This window comes from Strix aluco, chromosome 26 (genome assembly GCF_031877795.1).
Source record: "Strix aluco isolate bStrAlu1 chromosome 26, bStrAlu1.hap1, whole genome shotgun sequence".
Lineage (NCBI taxonomy): Eukaryota > Metazoa > Chordata > Aves > Strigiformes > Strigidae > Strix > Strix aluco.
The window spans coordinates 41,372-58,698 of NC_133956.1; the positions used below are offsets into that span (position 1 = coordinate 41,372).

The 17,327-nt window shown below is 42.5% G+C and overlaps 2 protein-coding genes across 2 annotated transcripts; both read left to right on the forward strand.

The window, feature by feature from the left end:
* Positions 1-6,926: 6,926 nt before the first annotated feature.
* GJA9 (gap junction protein alpha 9) lies at positions 6,927-11,480 on the forward strand. Its single transcript, XM_074850660.1, has 2 exons — positions 6,927-8,363; positions 10,939-11,480. The coding sequence occupies exons 1-2, from the start codon at positions 6,927-6,929 to the stop codon at positions 10,960-10,962; spliced, it is 1,461 nt and encodes a 486-aa protein (XP_074706761.1). The 3' UTR covers positions 10,963-11,480.
* Positions 11,481-11,660: 180 nt separating this feature from the next.
* On the forward strand, positions 11,661-17,038 carry MYCBP (MYC binding protein). The gene is made up of 5 exons (XM_074850661.1): positions 11,661-11,742; positions 11,968-12,040; positions 13,697-13,745; positions 14,446-14,575; positions 16,940-17,038. Exons 1-5 carry the CDS (start codon positions 11,728-11,730, stop codon positions 16,982-16,984), a joined length of 312 nt encoding a protein of 103 aa, XP_074706762.1. The 5' UTR covers positions 11,661-11,727; the 3' UTR covers positions 16,985-17,038.
* Positions 17,039-17,327: the final 289 nt, after the last annotated feature.

Here is a 17,327-nt window from a genome sequence, read left to right on the forward strand (position 1 = left end):
CTCCCACCATTTATCGGCCTCCCACCCCTTTTCGGCTTATGATTTTTTCTGGCCTCTACTATTCACCGGTCTCACACTCCTTTTTGGCCTCCCACTCCTTTTCATCCTCCAATTTTTCCTGGCCTCTACTTCTCTCCAGCCTCCCACACTTTTTGGGCCTCCCACCCCTTTTTGGCCTTCCACCCCTTCTTGGCCTCCAATTTTTTCTAGCCTCCCCTCCTCCCAGCCTCCCACCCTTTTTTGGCCTCCCACCCCTTTTTGCCCTCCCACCCCTTTTTGACTTCTAATTTTTTCTGGCCTCTCCTATTCACCGGTCTCCCACTTCTTTTTGGCCTCCCACCCCAGTTTTGGCCTCCAATTTTTACTGGCTTCTATTACTGCCCAGCCTCCAACTTTTTTTTGGCCTCCCACTCCTTTTTGTCCTCGCACCCCTTTTAGGCCTCCAATTTTTTCCTGGCCTCTACTTCCCTCTGGCCTCCCACCTTGTTTTGTCCTCCCACCATGTTTCGGCCTCCAGTTTTTTCTGGCCTCTACTCATCTGCAGCCTCCCACCCCTTTTTGGCCTCCCACCCCATTCTGTCCTCTAATTTTTTCCTGATCACTACTTCCCTCTGGACTTCCACCATGTTGTGGCCTCCCACCATGATTCATCCTCCAATTTTTTCTCGCCTCTACTACTTTCTTGCCTCCCACCCCTTTTTAGTCTCCCACCCATTTTTGTCCTCCCAGTCCTTTTTTGGCCTCCAATTTTTTCCTGGTATCTAATTCCATCTGGCCTCCCACTCCTTTTCGGCCTCTAATTTTTCCTGGCCTCTACTTCTCTCCAGCCTCCCACCCTTTTTTGGCCTCCCACCCCATTTCGGCCTCCATTTTTTTCTGGCTTCTACTATTCTGTGGCCTCCCAACCCATTCTGGCCTCCAATTTTCTCCTGGCCTCTACTTCCTTCTGGTCTCCCACCTTGTTTTGTCACGCCACCGCTGAGTGCTCCTGTGCCAGACATGTTGGAACTGCAATATGAACTAGAGTCGAAGGTGGCCAAGTGGTATGCCACGATTGATATTGCTAATGCATTTTTCTCCATCCCTCTGGCAGCAGAATGCGGGCCACAGTTTGCTTTTACCTGGAGATGTGTCCAATACACCTGGAATCTACTGCCCCAGGGGTGGAAACACAGCCCCACCATTTGCCATTAACTGATCCATACTGCACTGGAACAAGGTGAAGCCCCAGAACATTTACAGTACATTGATGACACCATTATATGGGGTAATACAGCAGAAGAGTTTTTGAAAAAGGGAAGAAAATAATCCAAATCCTTCTGAGAGCCGGTTTTGCCATAAAATGTAATAAAGTCAAGGGACCTGCACAAGAGATCCAGTTTTTAGGAGTAAAATGGCAAGATGGATGCCGTCAGATTCCAATGGAGGTGATTAATAAAAGCGGGAAATAGTTCATGCAGCAGCCCTTGGGCCAGTTTGGACAGGGCAAGATGTTAAATATGTGCTCTAATGGCCCTACCTGGTGTCTCTGGCAGAGAGCACCAGGGGAGACTCGGGGTCGACCCCTGAGGTTTTGGTGTCAGGGATACAGAGGATCAGAAGACCGCTATATTCCAACCGAAAGGGAGAATCTGGCAGCAGGCCATGAAGGGGTCCGAGCTGCTTCAGAGTAGCCTCACTCGCTCGTGCACTCGCAATGGAGAAAGAAACAGTAGCAACCGAATATGAGCAAGGGGACAGGACCGAGGCAGAGAGGCGGAGAAAGAACGCCAAGCCAGCAATGGGCAACAGGCCAGAGTGATCAGGAAAGAGAGGAGGCAGGACAGAGGCATCTAGAAGAGAGGTGAGGGACAGGGAGCCAGAGAGCAGGAGAAGACTGTGGAAGGGAGAGACACAGAGCAGGATGCTGGCCTAGAACAAGAGCAACAGAAAGAATGTCAGAGAGAAGGAGTGTGAGAAAAGACAGGAACAGAGAGCAAGACAGAGAGATGAAACAATCAACAGTTGAGACAGGGAGCAGCACAAAGGGTCTGAGAGAAGCGTGGTGAAGAGGGTGGAGGATGGGGACAGGGAGATACAGAATGAGAGGAGTGGGCGTCAGTGAGCGAGACAAAGAGATAGAGGTGGAGAAGGGGGGAGGGCAATAGGCAGTCAGGGACACATAGCAGCATGTGCAGGCACAGGGAGGTGTGCACGCCGCCGCGCGTGCACACTTCCGGGTCTGCTGCCGCTCATGCGCGCTCATGCTCTGCCGCCGCGCGTGTGCACTTCCTGGTCCGCCACCGCGCATGCGCATTTCCCCGATCCGCCACCGCGCATGCGCACTTCCGTGACTGCCGCCGTGCATGCGCACTCACGTGCTGCCGCCGCTGCGCATGCGCACTCCCAGGGCCGCTATGGCGAATGTGCACTCTAGGGGCCGCCGCTGCGCCACCTCGGCGCATCACAGCTCCACGGGCAAACATCCAGAGCCAGTGACACCTGTTACAACCAACCAGCCTTTTCTTAAGGAGACTGGTACCTGCTGAACAGAGAGAAAAGCATTTGTGACAAATGGCAATGGCTCTCCTGCATTCACCAACAGTGCCTCAAAAAATGTTTCCTCAGGTCAGTAAATCTCACCCTAAAGACTAACTGGAAAATTCCTCACACAGTGGCCAGAAGAAGTGTAAAACATTTCAGCTGAGGAAATAGTTTTTATGATTTTTAGCCTATTACCAGCATGATGAACATGTGCAGTCCAAGCTACCTAACCGACTGGCATATTGCTAAAGTTCTCTTCAAGGAAAAGCGATTACCTTTTCTTTAAAGATGCCAAGGCTCATCCAGTTGGATGTTAGGATGCAATTTAAATGTTTTCGCCTCAGATCTACAAAACTTATGCACAATCAGAAACAGCAACAAACTGTTTTTTGAGTGGTCTGTAAATGTCTTGAAATGGAGCATTTGGGGAGTACAAGCATCCTGCTTACTTTACGAGAGGCTCATTTCAACGTAGTGAATAACTTGTATGGGGAAAAGGGCAGTTCCAAGTGGAAATACGGCATGCTATCTAAGCTTAAAAATAGCTCATTAGTGACCAAAAAAATGACTTTAAACTTTTGGATAAATGCCAGGGCATCTTCAGAAATTTTGCTTGTGAAAGTGAAAACACAAATCTGCACCTACTCATTTGCATGCATATCTTAGCAATCAAAAGTGAATCTATCAGCCAGCACAGAAAATGGACAAATGTGAAGAGCGCGTGTCTTGGTCTTTATACGGTATTCTCTGGTCTGCCTTCAAACACAGTACTGCTGGATTAGCAGTCCTAAAGACAATGTGGAGTAGTATAGTTGTCCAAATTTCTCATTATTGCAGCTTATCATTTGTGATCTTAACTTCACTACTGAAAGAAAACTATGGGAGTGAGTCAACGTTGCCCTGAAAGCCTGTAGGTCACATCACTGATGTTTGTGCCTCTAGTCATCTAGCTGGCCATTGTGGGTCAGACAAATACAGTAGAAAATAAAATCAATTGTACACATAAAGTGCACATTATTGATGAGTAGGAATGAAAAGGTCTTGATCGTCAGAGAATATTTCCATGATTGAATGATTTCTGTGGCATTTGACCCTGAGATAAGAAAACATAATATAGTCATTAAAGTTTGGGGGATGTTTTGCAGCAAACCCACCACTGATGAAAAGCCAGTATGGTAGATTCTAGACCTGGAAGAAAAACAAGTATTCTCTCCTTAATGTCACTAAGTATTTTGTTACTAAACACGGAATACTGTCGAGTTGTTATTTGACTGCAATACCATTTTAAATGAGATAATGCATCCCAGAACATTATGTGCAGATTATTAAATGTTTGTCTTAACATTTATCTTTTAGAGAACAAGTCGATCCCCAGCCACCCTAGTTCAGTCTCACTGACCACTTAGGATTTTTAAACAAAGCTTCAGCATCTTTGCAAGACGTGGGGAGGTCTGTGGACCACTTCAACAGACTTAGATTTTTTTTCACCAATAGCAGAAAAAATGTTTAGAAACCTAATTTAAGTACTCGATAGAAGAGACATATGTTTAGAAACCTGATTTAAGTACTTAGTAGAAATGGCTGGCTGTAGACTGATAGCTTGCCAAACTGATCGAATATTCCCAGGCAAGCTGTCATTTAACTACGAAATCGGACATGACCTATTGATGGATCCTCAGCACCAAAATTAAAAGATAATGATTAGCTTTTTAGAGTTCTCAGCATAGGAAGTTTATTTATCCTATACAGGACCCTTGGATCAGTGATACACTTTTGCAGAGTGCTGAGAACCACCTAAAAAGAGAATTCAGTGCTAGATATACTTCTTAACTCATATTGATCCTAGCGGTGGACTTACACATTAATACCAGGCATGCCTAACAAGGCCTTATCCTTGGCCATTGCACTGCTAATGCTGGGTCCAGGACAATCTTTGTAGACAAAACAAGCATATTTCTTTCCCCATCTTTCCTTTTCTACAACAAGGTCTCTTTCCCTCTCTCTCTCCCGTACATTTTTTGCAGGCATTTACTGAAGTTTAGAGTGTTTGAAAGGGTATTCCCCAGCCTACCATCAGTCCCCAAAATGCATTGTAGCAGTCTGATCAGCTCAAAAAAAATTCGAGTAGATTTTAAGCTCTCTCAAATAGTTTTCACACATCAGCTCAGCTTGCAAGCCACGATCTATCTCTGAGTGCCAGGCAGACTTTTTAAAGATAGCATTTACTCTTAGAATCTTTATGTAAGCAAAGGAAGAAATTATTTACGATGAAAGTGGTAAGACACTAGAACAGGTTGCCGGAGAGGTGTGAATGTCCCATCATTGGAAGTGTTCAAACTCAGGTTGGGTGGGTTTAAGGTCCCTTCCAACCCTAACCATTCTATGATTCTATGTACCTTTAGCCTGTAGAACTTCTGCTGCCATTCTTCCACGTTCTCCTCCTCCACATTAACCTTGTCTTTTTTAAACTCAGTGAAGGGTAATTTAGGATAGGGAGTGTTCATTCTGTTCCAGTGGCTCCATCTTTATCCTCCTCTAGGGAGACACAGAGACCAGTAAGTTTGTGGAATACAGGTGCAACCATGGGTTCCATTTCTAATTCTGCCACATGCTGACATGGAGAGGATGTACGGTGTATAGCTTTGCCTTTGCACAGGCAAGCTGAGTGTTTGCTGCTACTGAGATATGTAAACTAAAAGTTAGTCCGAAAGTTTTCTTTTATTCTGTTTGTCTGAGGCTGACATTGTTCTCAAAACTTGGGAAGTGCTGGGGAGGCAAAAGGGAAGATAATTTGAAGGAATTTAGAGCTGCAGATTTTTCATTTCTAGCTTTTTAAACTGAGATTCTTTCACTGGTCATAGTTAAATTATGCTTGGAGCAGTAGCAGACTCAACAACAGATTGATTTTCTCCTCCCTCCATCCCCAGCAAATATAAATTCAATGTGCAAAGCTTGTGCTCCATCACTTGCTCCTGTAGCAAAATAAACTGCTTATAATGTGAAATTTACTCACATGGATGGAAGATGGCAGGGGTTGTAACTTTTTATTGGACACCGCACATCTTTAATTTTACACATTTTGTAAAGAAAGGTATGTTTTTTAATTTGCATTTATTTTAAATCTGTTTCTCTTTAAAAAAATGTCTAACTTGTATACTGCTTTGCAAGAGTATTTTCATGTTTAGTAGGCTGCCTTAACATAAGGTTTCCTCTATAGTCATCAGTATTGCAGCCGTCAGACTGCAACTTCCATTTGATTTCATAACACTCCTGTTTTACTGGGTGAAAATGAATCCCATGTGAACACAAAACACTGTGTTAAACCACCTTTCTTCTAAAAAAAGAAACCCCAGATTATTCTGGTTTTAGTATAACTGAATTCTATTGATTTGTACTGTACATACCATGAAAAGGTAAATCTACAGAGGTACCAGTTATCCCCTCACATAAAAAAGGAAAATATTTTTCTTAGTGTATACAATAATGTAAACACTCAAAAGGAATTTAAAATCTTGTCCACAATGTAGTATCCTGTAATGGAGAAAGAAAGAAACATAGGAAAGAAAGGAAAGATGTGCAATTACACACATATATTACCAGTTTATCTGTACTCAGATGGTAATCATTTAGGAAAATGCCAGTAGAGAATTTTTGCAGAAATCACTTCTTTTTCACAGAATCTGTGCCAAAGATAGCAACACTTGACACTTAGGCACTCTATTCTGTATTTCAAATGCAAGGGAAACTGGACCAATTACAGTGACTCTATTTATCATTGACAACTGCAAACAAAAATCAATTGTCTGCGCCAAATTATATGCTTAATTATATTCTTTAAGTTAACAATGCAATTGTAGTGAGATGTTCCCTCTCGAGTTCCTTTGTATAACCAATTTTTGTTACAAAGCAGTAATTGGACATTACCATAACCTCAGCTGTGACGTGGGACTTGGCACATCCGAAAAGGAGGACTAGGAAATATTCCTCTACCTTCGTAAGTGTCCTAAGTATAAATGTACTGCTCTGGCACTGCTATTGGATGATGGTTCAAACAGACCGCATACTGCTCTTAAAATCCTACTACAAGTCAGGCACCTTAGTTTCCATTGATTTGATGCAGACTGAGGGTGCTTAATACCTCATAGTGATGTGCTTATCAGGATGTCTTGTATTGATAAATTAGACACAGGCGGATGATGCACTTCTCCATCTTGTAGATGAGAGAGAGTAATACCTAGATTATCAAGGAGCTGGTAGGTCACGTTGCCATGGTTACAACATGAGATACAATAGTTTTTCTCAGTGTCACTTTTTTCGTAATGCGTTAACAAAGGACTGCAGCTTTTATGATGTTTTATATTTTTTTCTCTTGTACATTTTAGTGTTAAGATGGCAGAATAACCATGGGAGACTGGAATTTCCTTGGAGGCATTTTAGAGGAGGTCCACATTCATTCTACTATTATTGGAAAGATTTGGCTAACGATCCTCTTCATATTTCGAATGCTTGTTCTCGGAGTGGCGACTGAGGATGTCTGGAATGATGAACAATCAGAATTTATATGCAATACCGAACAACCTGGTTGCAGAAACGTGTGCTATGATGAGGCCTTTCCCATCTCTCTCATAAGATACTGGGTCTTGCAAGTTATATTTGTGTCTTCCCCTTCCTTGGTGTATATGGGTCATGCCTTATACAGACTAAGAGCCTTGGAAAAAGAGAGGCAAAAAAAGAAAGCTCAGGTAAGAGTGGAACTCGAAAGCACCGAATTAGAAATGACTGAAAATCGGAAAAGGCTGGAGAGAGAACTTCGGCAATTGGACCAAAGAAAGCTAAACAAAGCACCCCTGAGAGGCTCTTTGCTCTGCACTTACGTGATACATATTTTCACAAGATCTGCAGTGGAAGTTGGGTTTATGATTGGGCAGTATCTTCTTTATGGCTTTCATCTAGATCCCCTTTATAAGTGTCAGAGAGATCCATGTCCAAACACAGTTGACTGCTTTGTATCTAGACCAACAGAAAAGACAGTGTTTATATTATTCATGCAGTCAATAGCGACTGTATCATTGCTTTTAAATATCCTAGAAATTATCCACCTAGGATTCCGAAAAATTAAAATGGGACTCTGTGGGCAGAATAAAGACAAGGATGACCCTGACAAGTTCTACGTAAACAAATCTAAGAAATACTCTGTGATACCGCACTCTTCTTTGGGAATATCCACCACCTCTCAAAAAACTCTTCCTTCTGCACTTAGCGGTTATACCTTTTTAATGGAAAAGCAAACTGACACTGACGTCTACCCAGTTCTAAATTCTCCCATGTTTCAGTCTGTGCAGAATAACCACACAGAAAGCAGCAGCAATTACACCCATCGCAATCAGGAAAACAAATCGCCAAAGAAGAGGCCAGCTACAAATGCTTTAGACAATCAGACTCAAAATACTAGCACAAATAATAATGAAGGCTTGCTTGGTGAGCTTGGGACTGAAGTGCATGATGAGGAAAAAGAAGCTGAAAATAAATATTTCCGTGTTGTTACTCAGAATGCAGACAACGCTTTGAGCACATGCTTGAGAAGCTTTGCTGAAACACCATCTCAAACTTCACTGCAACCTGACAGAACTTTTCCTATTACCAGTTTCAGAAGACAACATGGAATCAGTGCATCTTGGAACTGCTCAGCAATGGTTGAGAGTGCAGGAGCCTCAACAAATTCTCTTCCGACAAACAGCAACAGAAGACAAAGCAGTTTCAGTGCAAACAAAGCCCAACCTCCTTACAATGCTGATGTAAAAAATTCTAGCCGACCAGACACTCCTGACTCTACAGGGGAGGTGAGCTCAGAATCTAAACAAAGTAGAAACTGTGATAGTCCTAAGCCTTTCTCTCTGTCCAGGCAACTGTCGCTGTCAAGTAATGCCAGCAACAGGCGTGCCCCCACTGATCTTCAAATATAGTGTGAGTTAACCCATTAATTGCTATAGTCAATGCTGGGATAATTACCGAACATTGCGACATAAGCAAGATCTATGTATAAGAGTAGCTAAATCATTCAACTATAACCAGCTGTTTCACTGTTATGGTTTAACGACAGCCAGCAACTAAGCACCACGCAGCCACTCACTCACTCCTCCCCCCTCCCAGTGGGATGGGGAGGAGAATCGAAAAAAAAGGTAAAACTCATGGATTGAGATAAGAACAGTTAAATAACTAAAATAAAATATAATAATAATTGTAACAATAATAAAATATTATAATAATAATAATTGTAATGAAAGGGAATATAACAAAGGGAGAGGAAAAAAAAAAACAAGAAAAGACAAGTGATGCATGATGCAATTGCTCACCACTCACTGACCAATGCCTGAGCAGCGATCCACCCCTCCCAGTCAACTGCCCCCAGTTTATGTATTGAGCATGACGTTCTGTGATATGGAATATCCCTTTGGCTAGTTCAGGTCAGCTGTCCTGGCCATGCTCCCTCCCAGCTTCTTGTATGCCTGCTTCTTGGCAGAGCACAAGAAACTGCAAAATCTTTAACTTATGATAAGTGCTACTTAGCAACAACCAAACATCAACATGTTGATAACATGTGTGTTATCAACATTATTCTCACACTAAATCCAAAACACAGCACTGTATCAGCTACTAGGAAGACAATTAACTCTATCCCAGCTGAAACCATGACATTCACATAGATAGAAAAGTTGTGTAGCCCTTTGAAACCAGTCCTTTAAACCTTTTAAACAATCTATTTACTTCCTCTGTAATGAAAGGGTTGCTTTGACCTCAGTGTATAAAATTCTACACTATCCTTCCAGCTAAAAAGGAAAACATACACTGTATAAGTGCACATATTAGGAAAAGTCAGGTATAAAATCACAGCTGATACTATTTAAATTGAATAAAATTACAAAACAAAATTTACAGTCTAACAATATATTTTATGAAGACCAGTAAATAAAATTAGGCTAAACATGGCACTGGTACTCTCAGGAGAAATTAATTATCAGTAAATATGTTTCTGCTTAATCTCTCTGAGAATTCAAACAGACATTTGATAGCTGTCTTAAAACAGAATGTCAAACACATTCTGCTATTTGAACTGTTAAATACAAAAAGAACAAACCAATTGATACACGTATCACTAATTCTTTGACTCCACAGTACACTTTTTTTCAGTGCATCACCACTGACTTCCTCCACAGAAAACTCAGAGTGAATCTCTTATTGTATACTATTACCAGTAAATACACTATTACATTTGTAAAGCATCATGAATTACAAATGAGTTGTCAGCTTTAATTTTGAGATTTTGCATAACACTAATAAGTTAGCAGTTTATTGTTTTTTAAATCAGAAAACAAATACTGAAATTTATTAATCAGAAATTTTGAATTTCACAATCCAGAAGGCTTACTATGGTGAGAAAAAAAAAAAAAAAGGTAGTACCTTCATACTTTCAGCTACAGTGTCAAAAAACATAAGAGGTCTATCAAACTGTAAAACTACTCCTTTTCTGGATACTATGGGGTTCATCTGTCCCCAAAATTCTGACAAACTTTTAAACCAAAGGATGCTTACAATTGTTTAGAAGGAGCATATCCATTTGTGCTTTTTATGGGGGTAATAAAACAAATAAAGGACATTCATCCACTTGCTGCTCCAATCCATCTAGCATAAGGCTATCTAGCATAAGTTCCATGAAATATCTTGAAATAATAAAGGAGGGAATGTAGCATCACGGTATTATGGCATCATTAAATTTTTAATGTGCATTATCATTATGCTTACGAGCCAGACATGTTTCAGATTGGCTGAAGGCTGTACAATATTACGAAAAAGAAGTCTCTTTAGCTTGCAGCAGCAGCATTAATTTGGCCCTGTCCACATAAGGAATACACATTAATATTCTTAAATTACTAAAACTATTCCCTGTAGATTTCTCTCCAGCAGCTATTCTTCTCACCTCTAGTATCATTCTACATGTATATATAAATACAGCCCTACATAATTTTGCTTACACTGTAATATTTAACACTGTGTAGTATACAGGAATGTATATAAATGTATAGTGTGTTTTAGCTGAGTTAATACTGCTACAGTGGCTTTAATTCTTGCATTTCTTGATGCGTACATTTCTGTGGGCCATAACTGCTAATGCATGTGTGCACTTCATGTCTCTGTAATAAAAAGCCTTGTATTTAATGCACTCCGCTCCCACTGTCTAAATAATAGAAAATTAGATTTAGATGCCTACATATGGGATATGACATTTGCATTTCTGTTGGTTCAAGACGAGATACAAAAGAATTTGTTTTTCTGCTGCTGACAGAGGATTTTTATTGACTTTTTTTGTGTGTGAACATGGGTCAAACATTCTGTTTCATCACAGCGCTTTGTCAATAGGAAAGTGTAACTTACTTCCAGTGAAAATTGAAGATATTGCAGACCAGCATGCAGTAAAAGTGTGAAAAGACCCTAACATCGGCGGATGCAAGATTATTCGGTTGGTTCTTTTTTATTTTTATAATAAATAAATTTTATCAGTCAGTAGGTACCCCAGCGTTTCACAAAAATAAACCGATATAACCGTTTCCGTTTTTCAAAACAGGCTAAGGCAAAAGACTTTTCGATGTGGAGATTCCACCACAGGAAGCTCCCTGCAGCCCCTCGGGCAGGCAGCCCTGCAGCCGCAGCTTGCTGCAACTTTCTCCTCCCGCAACTTCTCGCTCAGCTCTCGTTACTTCTCGAGCCGCAGGTACGGCGGTCACCTGGGCCGAACGAGGTCGCGGTACCGCGCGCGGCGGCTCCTCCCCGCTCCCAACGCCGGCGGCCGCTCGCGCAGCGCCGCTCGGGACCGGACGCGGCCCGGACGGCCCCTGCCGCGGCAGCGCGGCCTCCCGCCGGGCACAGCCGGGCCCCGGAGCCGCCGAGTCCGGAACGCGCCTCCGTACCTGGCAGCGAGCGCGGGGCGGAGAGACGACGGCGGCGCCGGCTGCTGCGGGGCGGAGAGACGACGGCGGCGCCGGCGGGAGAGGCCGCGGCACCCCGCGGGGGCAGGACGGCGGGGGCGGGCCGGACGCAGGCCGGGGGCGGTGCTGCTGCCCCGTCGCTATGGTAACCGCGGGGAAGCCCTCGCGCCGTAAAAGCGCAGGGCGCAGGCGCGCGGCCGGGGCAGGCGCGCTTGGGGGTCAGATGGCGCATTACAAGGTAGGAGGGGGCGGGCGGCGCTGCCGCCGCCGCCGCGCGGTCGGGGTGGCTTTTCCGCGCCATCTGCGCGGAGGGGCGCGGGCCGCGGGTTGCGGGCTGGCACCGGCCGGGCCTTTCGTGCCGCCTCCGCGGCGGGGCCGGCCCGGCCCGGTTTTGTCCGACGAGCCGCCTCCGGAGTTGGGGGGGGGGCGCCGCCGATCTTACCGTGTGGGCGTCCTCCCTCAGGCCGCGGACTCCAAGCGGGAGCAGTTCCGCCGGTACCTGGAGAAGTCGGGGGTGCTGGACACGCTCACCAAGGGTAAGTCTGCGGCTCGTGTCGCGCCGCCCGAGAGGCCCGTGGGAGGCTCTTCGGGCGTTTCTGCGGGCGGAGGCCGTTCCCCTCGGGGCGTCTCGCGGCCGCGCCTCGGGCTGCCTCGACGCTCCCTGCCGGCTCCTCGCCTGGGCGAGCCGGCCGCTCCTTCTCCTCCTTCTCCGAACTGCGGCGCGTTAACGCCGTTCTGGCGGTTCGCACGTTCATCGTGCCTGTGGGTCGACTGTGAGAGACGTGTGTGGAACAGGAGTGACAGAGACCCGTAAGAACGACGAGGTGGTTACTTTGCCACTACGTGGTGTGTCGGAGACCTCTTACTCGGCCAAAGGGCCTTTCTCTATGCTTGCTTTTGGAAAGAGCTGAATTTCTTGGGGACTGTTATTCTGCCAGAGCTCTCCAGGGCAAGTAAATGCTTGAGGCAAAATAACAGCAAATGTGCTCTTAAAAACACTCTGTTTAAAAAGACACTTTCTTGAGTAGAGCTCGGTGCTTCTCCAAAAACTAACAAACCTGTAAGTTTTGTGAGAGTGACTATCTGTATCAGAATGGGGAAAATTATGATACTAAACTTGATCCATACTTTGGCTTTCTGTATGGATTAGCACGTTTTAAATCCTTCCGAAGTCTTCTTGAGAGCCTTCCAATAATATGTGGAGAATATCTGTTAATATTCCTGCTTGAAAAATATGCTGTTTAAAGAGGGAGCAGCAGATCTAGGATGTCAGGTGAATAGGTGCCACGCTAAGACTCTTGGCCTAGCATTTGATTTCTTTCGATCACTGTGCTAAGCATCCTATTGGGATGTCAAAACAAGTCTTCTAAGCAGCATGGCATCCTAATTTTGGTTTTAATTATGTCCTTAGCTTAAAATGAATTTGGCTGTGCATTTCGGACATCTGACACTGGGAGAAGATCATCTAAGTATTTATGAAAGCAGACATCTATAGCCATCTGTCTGCCTCTGTGGGGAAGGGGGAGTGGTTATGTTTGGGAACTTTGAATTCCTGTCACTGACTTCTCCAGATATGGAGTTGGTATGTGTATGGCTAGTTTTATGTAAGCTGTCAGGGTACTGTTGCTTGTGCCTGACCTCTTTAGCACTCCATTGGCTGCTACAGCCCCCAATCCATAAAGATGATTGGTGTAACCTACTCTGATGGTAGCCATTTAGTATTGTCAGTGTAGGTGTTTGATGGAGGTTTGCTTTTATGCTGAAAGTTACAGAAGTGCTGATGTTGTCCTGCATGTTCAAAGATGTAGCTTAAGTGGAAGTAATGGCTTATGAAGGGAAAGTCTCAAAATAGTTAGAATTTCAATTTTGCTGGTGAAAGCCAATACTAGGGTTCCATGTGGAATGTGTAAAAATTGTTCGGGCTGTTTTGTGTTCTGTGCTAGAATAGCCAAGACTGTGGTTAGGGAATCAACAGAACTTCTGTCTAGCTGTTACTGGGTGGGATGCTCTGTTCCCTCCTCTGCAGCAGACCTATTGTTTATGTCAAAGTGTATAAATGAAAATCTTGTTAAACAAAAAAATGTGCTATAAATGTGGCATGTAACTTGTATGCCTTCTCACTCTTGGTACGTGTGTTAAAAACTTAGAGTTGCATGAACGTTTTGCAATTGTTGAATATTTTCTATTTGCAGTGTTGGTAGCCTTATATGAAGAGCCAGAGAAACCAAATAGTGCACTGGAGTATCCTTTTTCTCTTCTGTGAATTGTTCATAGAGACTTCATGCAAAACAGTATGGCTTCTGACTCTTTGGTGACCTGGGTAGGCTTGTATAGAAGACTTAAATTGACAACGTGGCTTTTATGGATGCATTTTAACTAATAATTGCATTCTTACAAGCAATCAGAAAGTCTGATGGGATGCAAGACAACTGTGCGTATTGGTATGCCAGCAATGACGAAGATAAGTTATAGGCCATTGGAGAATGTTGTAGACCTGCAGCATTAGATTTGAGTACTTACAGTATCTGTGGCTTCTGAAGTCAGCTTCTTCACGCTTCCTTTTTTTTTTCTAATAATACAAGAGGGGAAAAAATTAACATCTTTTTTTTTCTGCTTTTAAGCTATTTTTGGCTATTGCTTCTATTTTTAAGTCTTCCAAACTAATGTGTTTAAGAGAGGAAAAGGAGAGGAGGATGTAGTAAAACACAAGAATTTGTCCTGTGCGTACTGATTATTTTTTTTTTAAGGAATATACTGATAAACTTGAAAAGCTTTCTTATTTTTGTAATTTAATCCTGTAGGATGAAGAGCACTGCAGTAATCTAAGTGGTTTAATGCAATTTCAGTCACATGTATTGCAGCACTAACTTCATCATAAGTATTAAAACTAAAATGCGGTTATGCTATCTAACTGAAGAAATACTTAACATCTAAATATCAGCTTTCTGAAGCATCATCTGGGAGCTTCAGCTCCTGAGAATCCAGAAATAGAGGCACTTCGCTTGGAAGTGGCAGAGATGAAAGAAAAATACGAAGCTGTATTGGAAGAAAATAAAAAACTGAAAACCAAGGTAAAAGTAGACTTAGTGTTCCTCAGTAGTTTCATACTCCGCAACAAGTAGAATACTTTAATACTTAGAATACAGCTAACTTAGATCCATTAGAGTAACCAATAAATGTTGTTGCACTGTTTGGCCTCATGGCTGAGGAATGCTGACAGAACTCATCACAGTAAAGATTTTTTTTTTTTTTTTTTGGTGGGATACTTCTTATATTCTGTAACATACAATAGTATTGCTAAACTAGGGATTGTATTTATTTAGTGAAAGTATATGTTATCGAGGCTAATCCCATGTCTTTGTTCAGTCCTGTGTGGATGTGTTTAAGTTGTCTGATATTATGTAGCTCATGCTTTCACAAGAGTTTTGAAAAAGAAAAAAAGCTAATGTATCTATTATAAAGCCTTTCAAAAGGCAAGGCAAAGGAGGAATATTATATATTTGTTTGACCTGGCACAGACTTGCATGTGTCAGAATGTTACCAGTGGAGGCACTCGTATCCACGTGGAACAGTTAACTTGCACTTTTCAGCTAAAACGACCCTGGTATTCCTCTATCTGCAACAACAGTAGATCTGAAATGCTAGCTAAGGCAGAGCCATTCTTTAATGCATCTACAGGCTGTCTGAAACAGCCCTGAGATGTGAAGAACTTCCCCTTACGAGAGGGACTGTAAACCTAACAATGCTGAAGAAGGAAAGAAACCTTTGAGAACCTTAATAATCTAGTAGTTTATGTGCTGCTACATGTTTCGATGCATTTATTGGAACAGGATGGCTGCTGTTATACATGAACATCCCTATACAGTTTTCACTGGGAGACAACCAGCCCACCTTAGTTCTGGGAGTTCTTGGGCATTACCCATTTGTATTTCTTGTCTGGACTGCCCTCTTGCTGTCCTAGTAATTCTCCTTCTCTGTTACCCATTGTGAGTCCTTACAGCTACATTTGTTATTTCTTACTAGGAAATATGGCAAAGAGCAGAATTTTAGGGGGAGTAGCAATAGACCAGCAGTTCATTCGGCGTAGCCGACTTAAAAATGCAACCGATAGTAAGTAGACACATGAAAGCAGAGTAACCTGGGTCTTTGTTTAAAGAAATCTTTTAAAGAGGTCAAAACTTGTTCCAGGAAAGTAAGCCTTTCTATAACCATGGGTGTTTTTTTGTGCTTTCACCTTCTTCAGCCTTCAAATGATAACTCTAACTTTACATCTTTTCCAGCATTAATGGTTTTGGTTTTTTCCCTTTCTTTCCCCTACCATCTTCTGCCCATCATTCTGACTTACTGTAGAAGTTCTCATGGACAGAATGCAGGGAGAACACTGCCATTTCTATTTTCTTTTTTAGCAGTCCTCTAGCATAAAATACGTGCCTTTAACTGTGCATTTATTGATAACTCAAATCATGTAGTGATAGGTAGTGTTCTGCTGTTGCATTCATCTGTGAAGGTCTGTTCTTTTCCTTATAGTTTTTGGTCAGAATGTCAGTTATTGGGTGGGGCGGGGGGCAGAAAGTCAATAGTTAGGCCCTTTGTGGAAAAGAAGATTGGCTTTGGATTGTGTACTTGTCATCTTTTGTGGCAAAATCTAAAATAGCATTTTGTCATTCTTTTAGTGGTTCTTGTTAGTGGCATCGTGATTGCTGTAGTTTAGTGTTGCTATGAGGAACACATGGATATTTTAATTTTTTCATGTACTTTATTTTTAACTTACTCTGCAATTTGCAGGAGAGGGGAAAAAATCTTAATTGAGGAAACTGGACTGGCATATTTCAGAGGCTCAGTCCTAATGCTTGAACTGATTTTTGAAGCTTGACCTTACCTTTAATGCAACTGAGGTCAAGTAAACATCTTCATTTGTTTCTTTGGAAATAACCTTGCAAGTAAAGGTCATACTTCAGTGCATAGTTGCCTAGGCCATACTCTCCAAAATGCATAATGAAAGCTAGAATGATTACAGGAAATGTTAGTTTGGATACTGGTGCTATGAGAATGACTGTTTCAATTAATCATATTTTGGTGAAATCAAAGCTTACAAGGCACCGATCATTATCAGCTGCTACTTGAGATGAAAAGTACTTAACGAGACCTAGAACAAGAAACTGGCAAAAATCTCGGGCAAGACCTATATGCTTGAAAGCGCATTTTAAAAAGCCCAGTTGGTAGAGCTGCATGAATATACGATGTGACAAATTGATGTTTTGAGGGGAGGATTACTTTGTTGCCTGACTTGAAAATGGACTTGCATAAATATCAGTGATGATTAAAATGCACAAAGTAAATGGAACACTTATAGAGCAAACATTTTCCTACATTTCTTAATGTGAAAACTCTCTGAAATGTTGCAGCTAACTAAATTCCTCTCTTTAAATCCACAGCTGGCTCTGTATGAACCACCTCAAGATGAGAAGCATGGTGAATAACAGTAGTTTCTCCTTTAATGCCTTGACTTAATAAAGGGCTTCCTGAGAACTGCAGTCTTTTTTGTGTGTGTGTATGTGAACTCTTCATGTCTACTTTGTTACTTCATCATCTTAAAGGAAAAAATGCAGTATCATGAGTGTACAGCTATTTTTGTGCAGCTGCAGCAGCAACTGCTGAGTTTCAGCATACCGGCCAACTTTCTTGCTTTTTGTGTTTAAGAAAAGGTGATAGTTATGATTAACTTCTAGATAACTATGCCTGCCAACTTTGTGTAGATTTTGCATTGTGGTCTATGGTCCTGTTAAGCTGCTGATCTGTCTTGGTTTTCTTTTAACTGGAGTG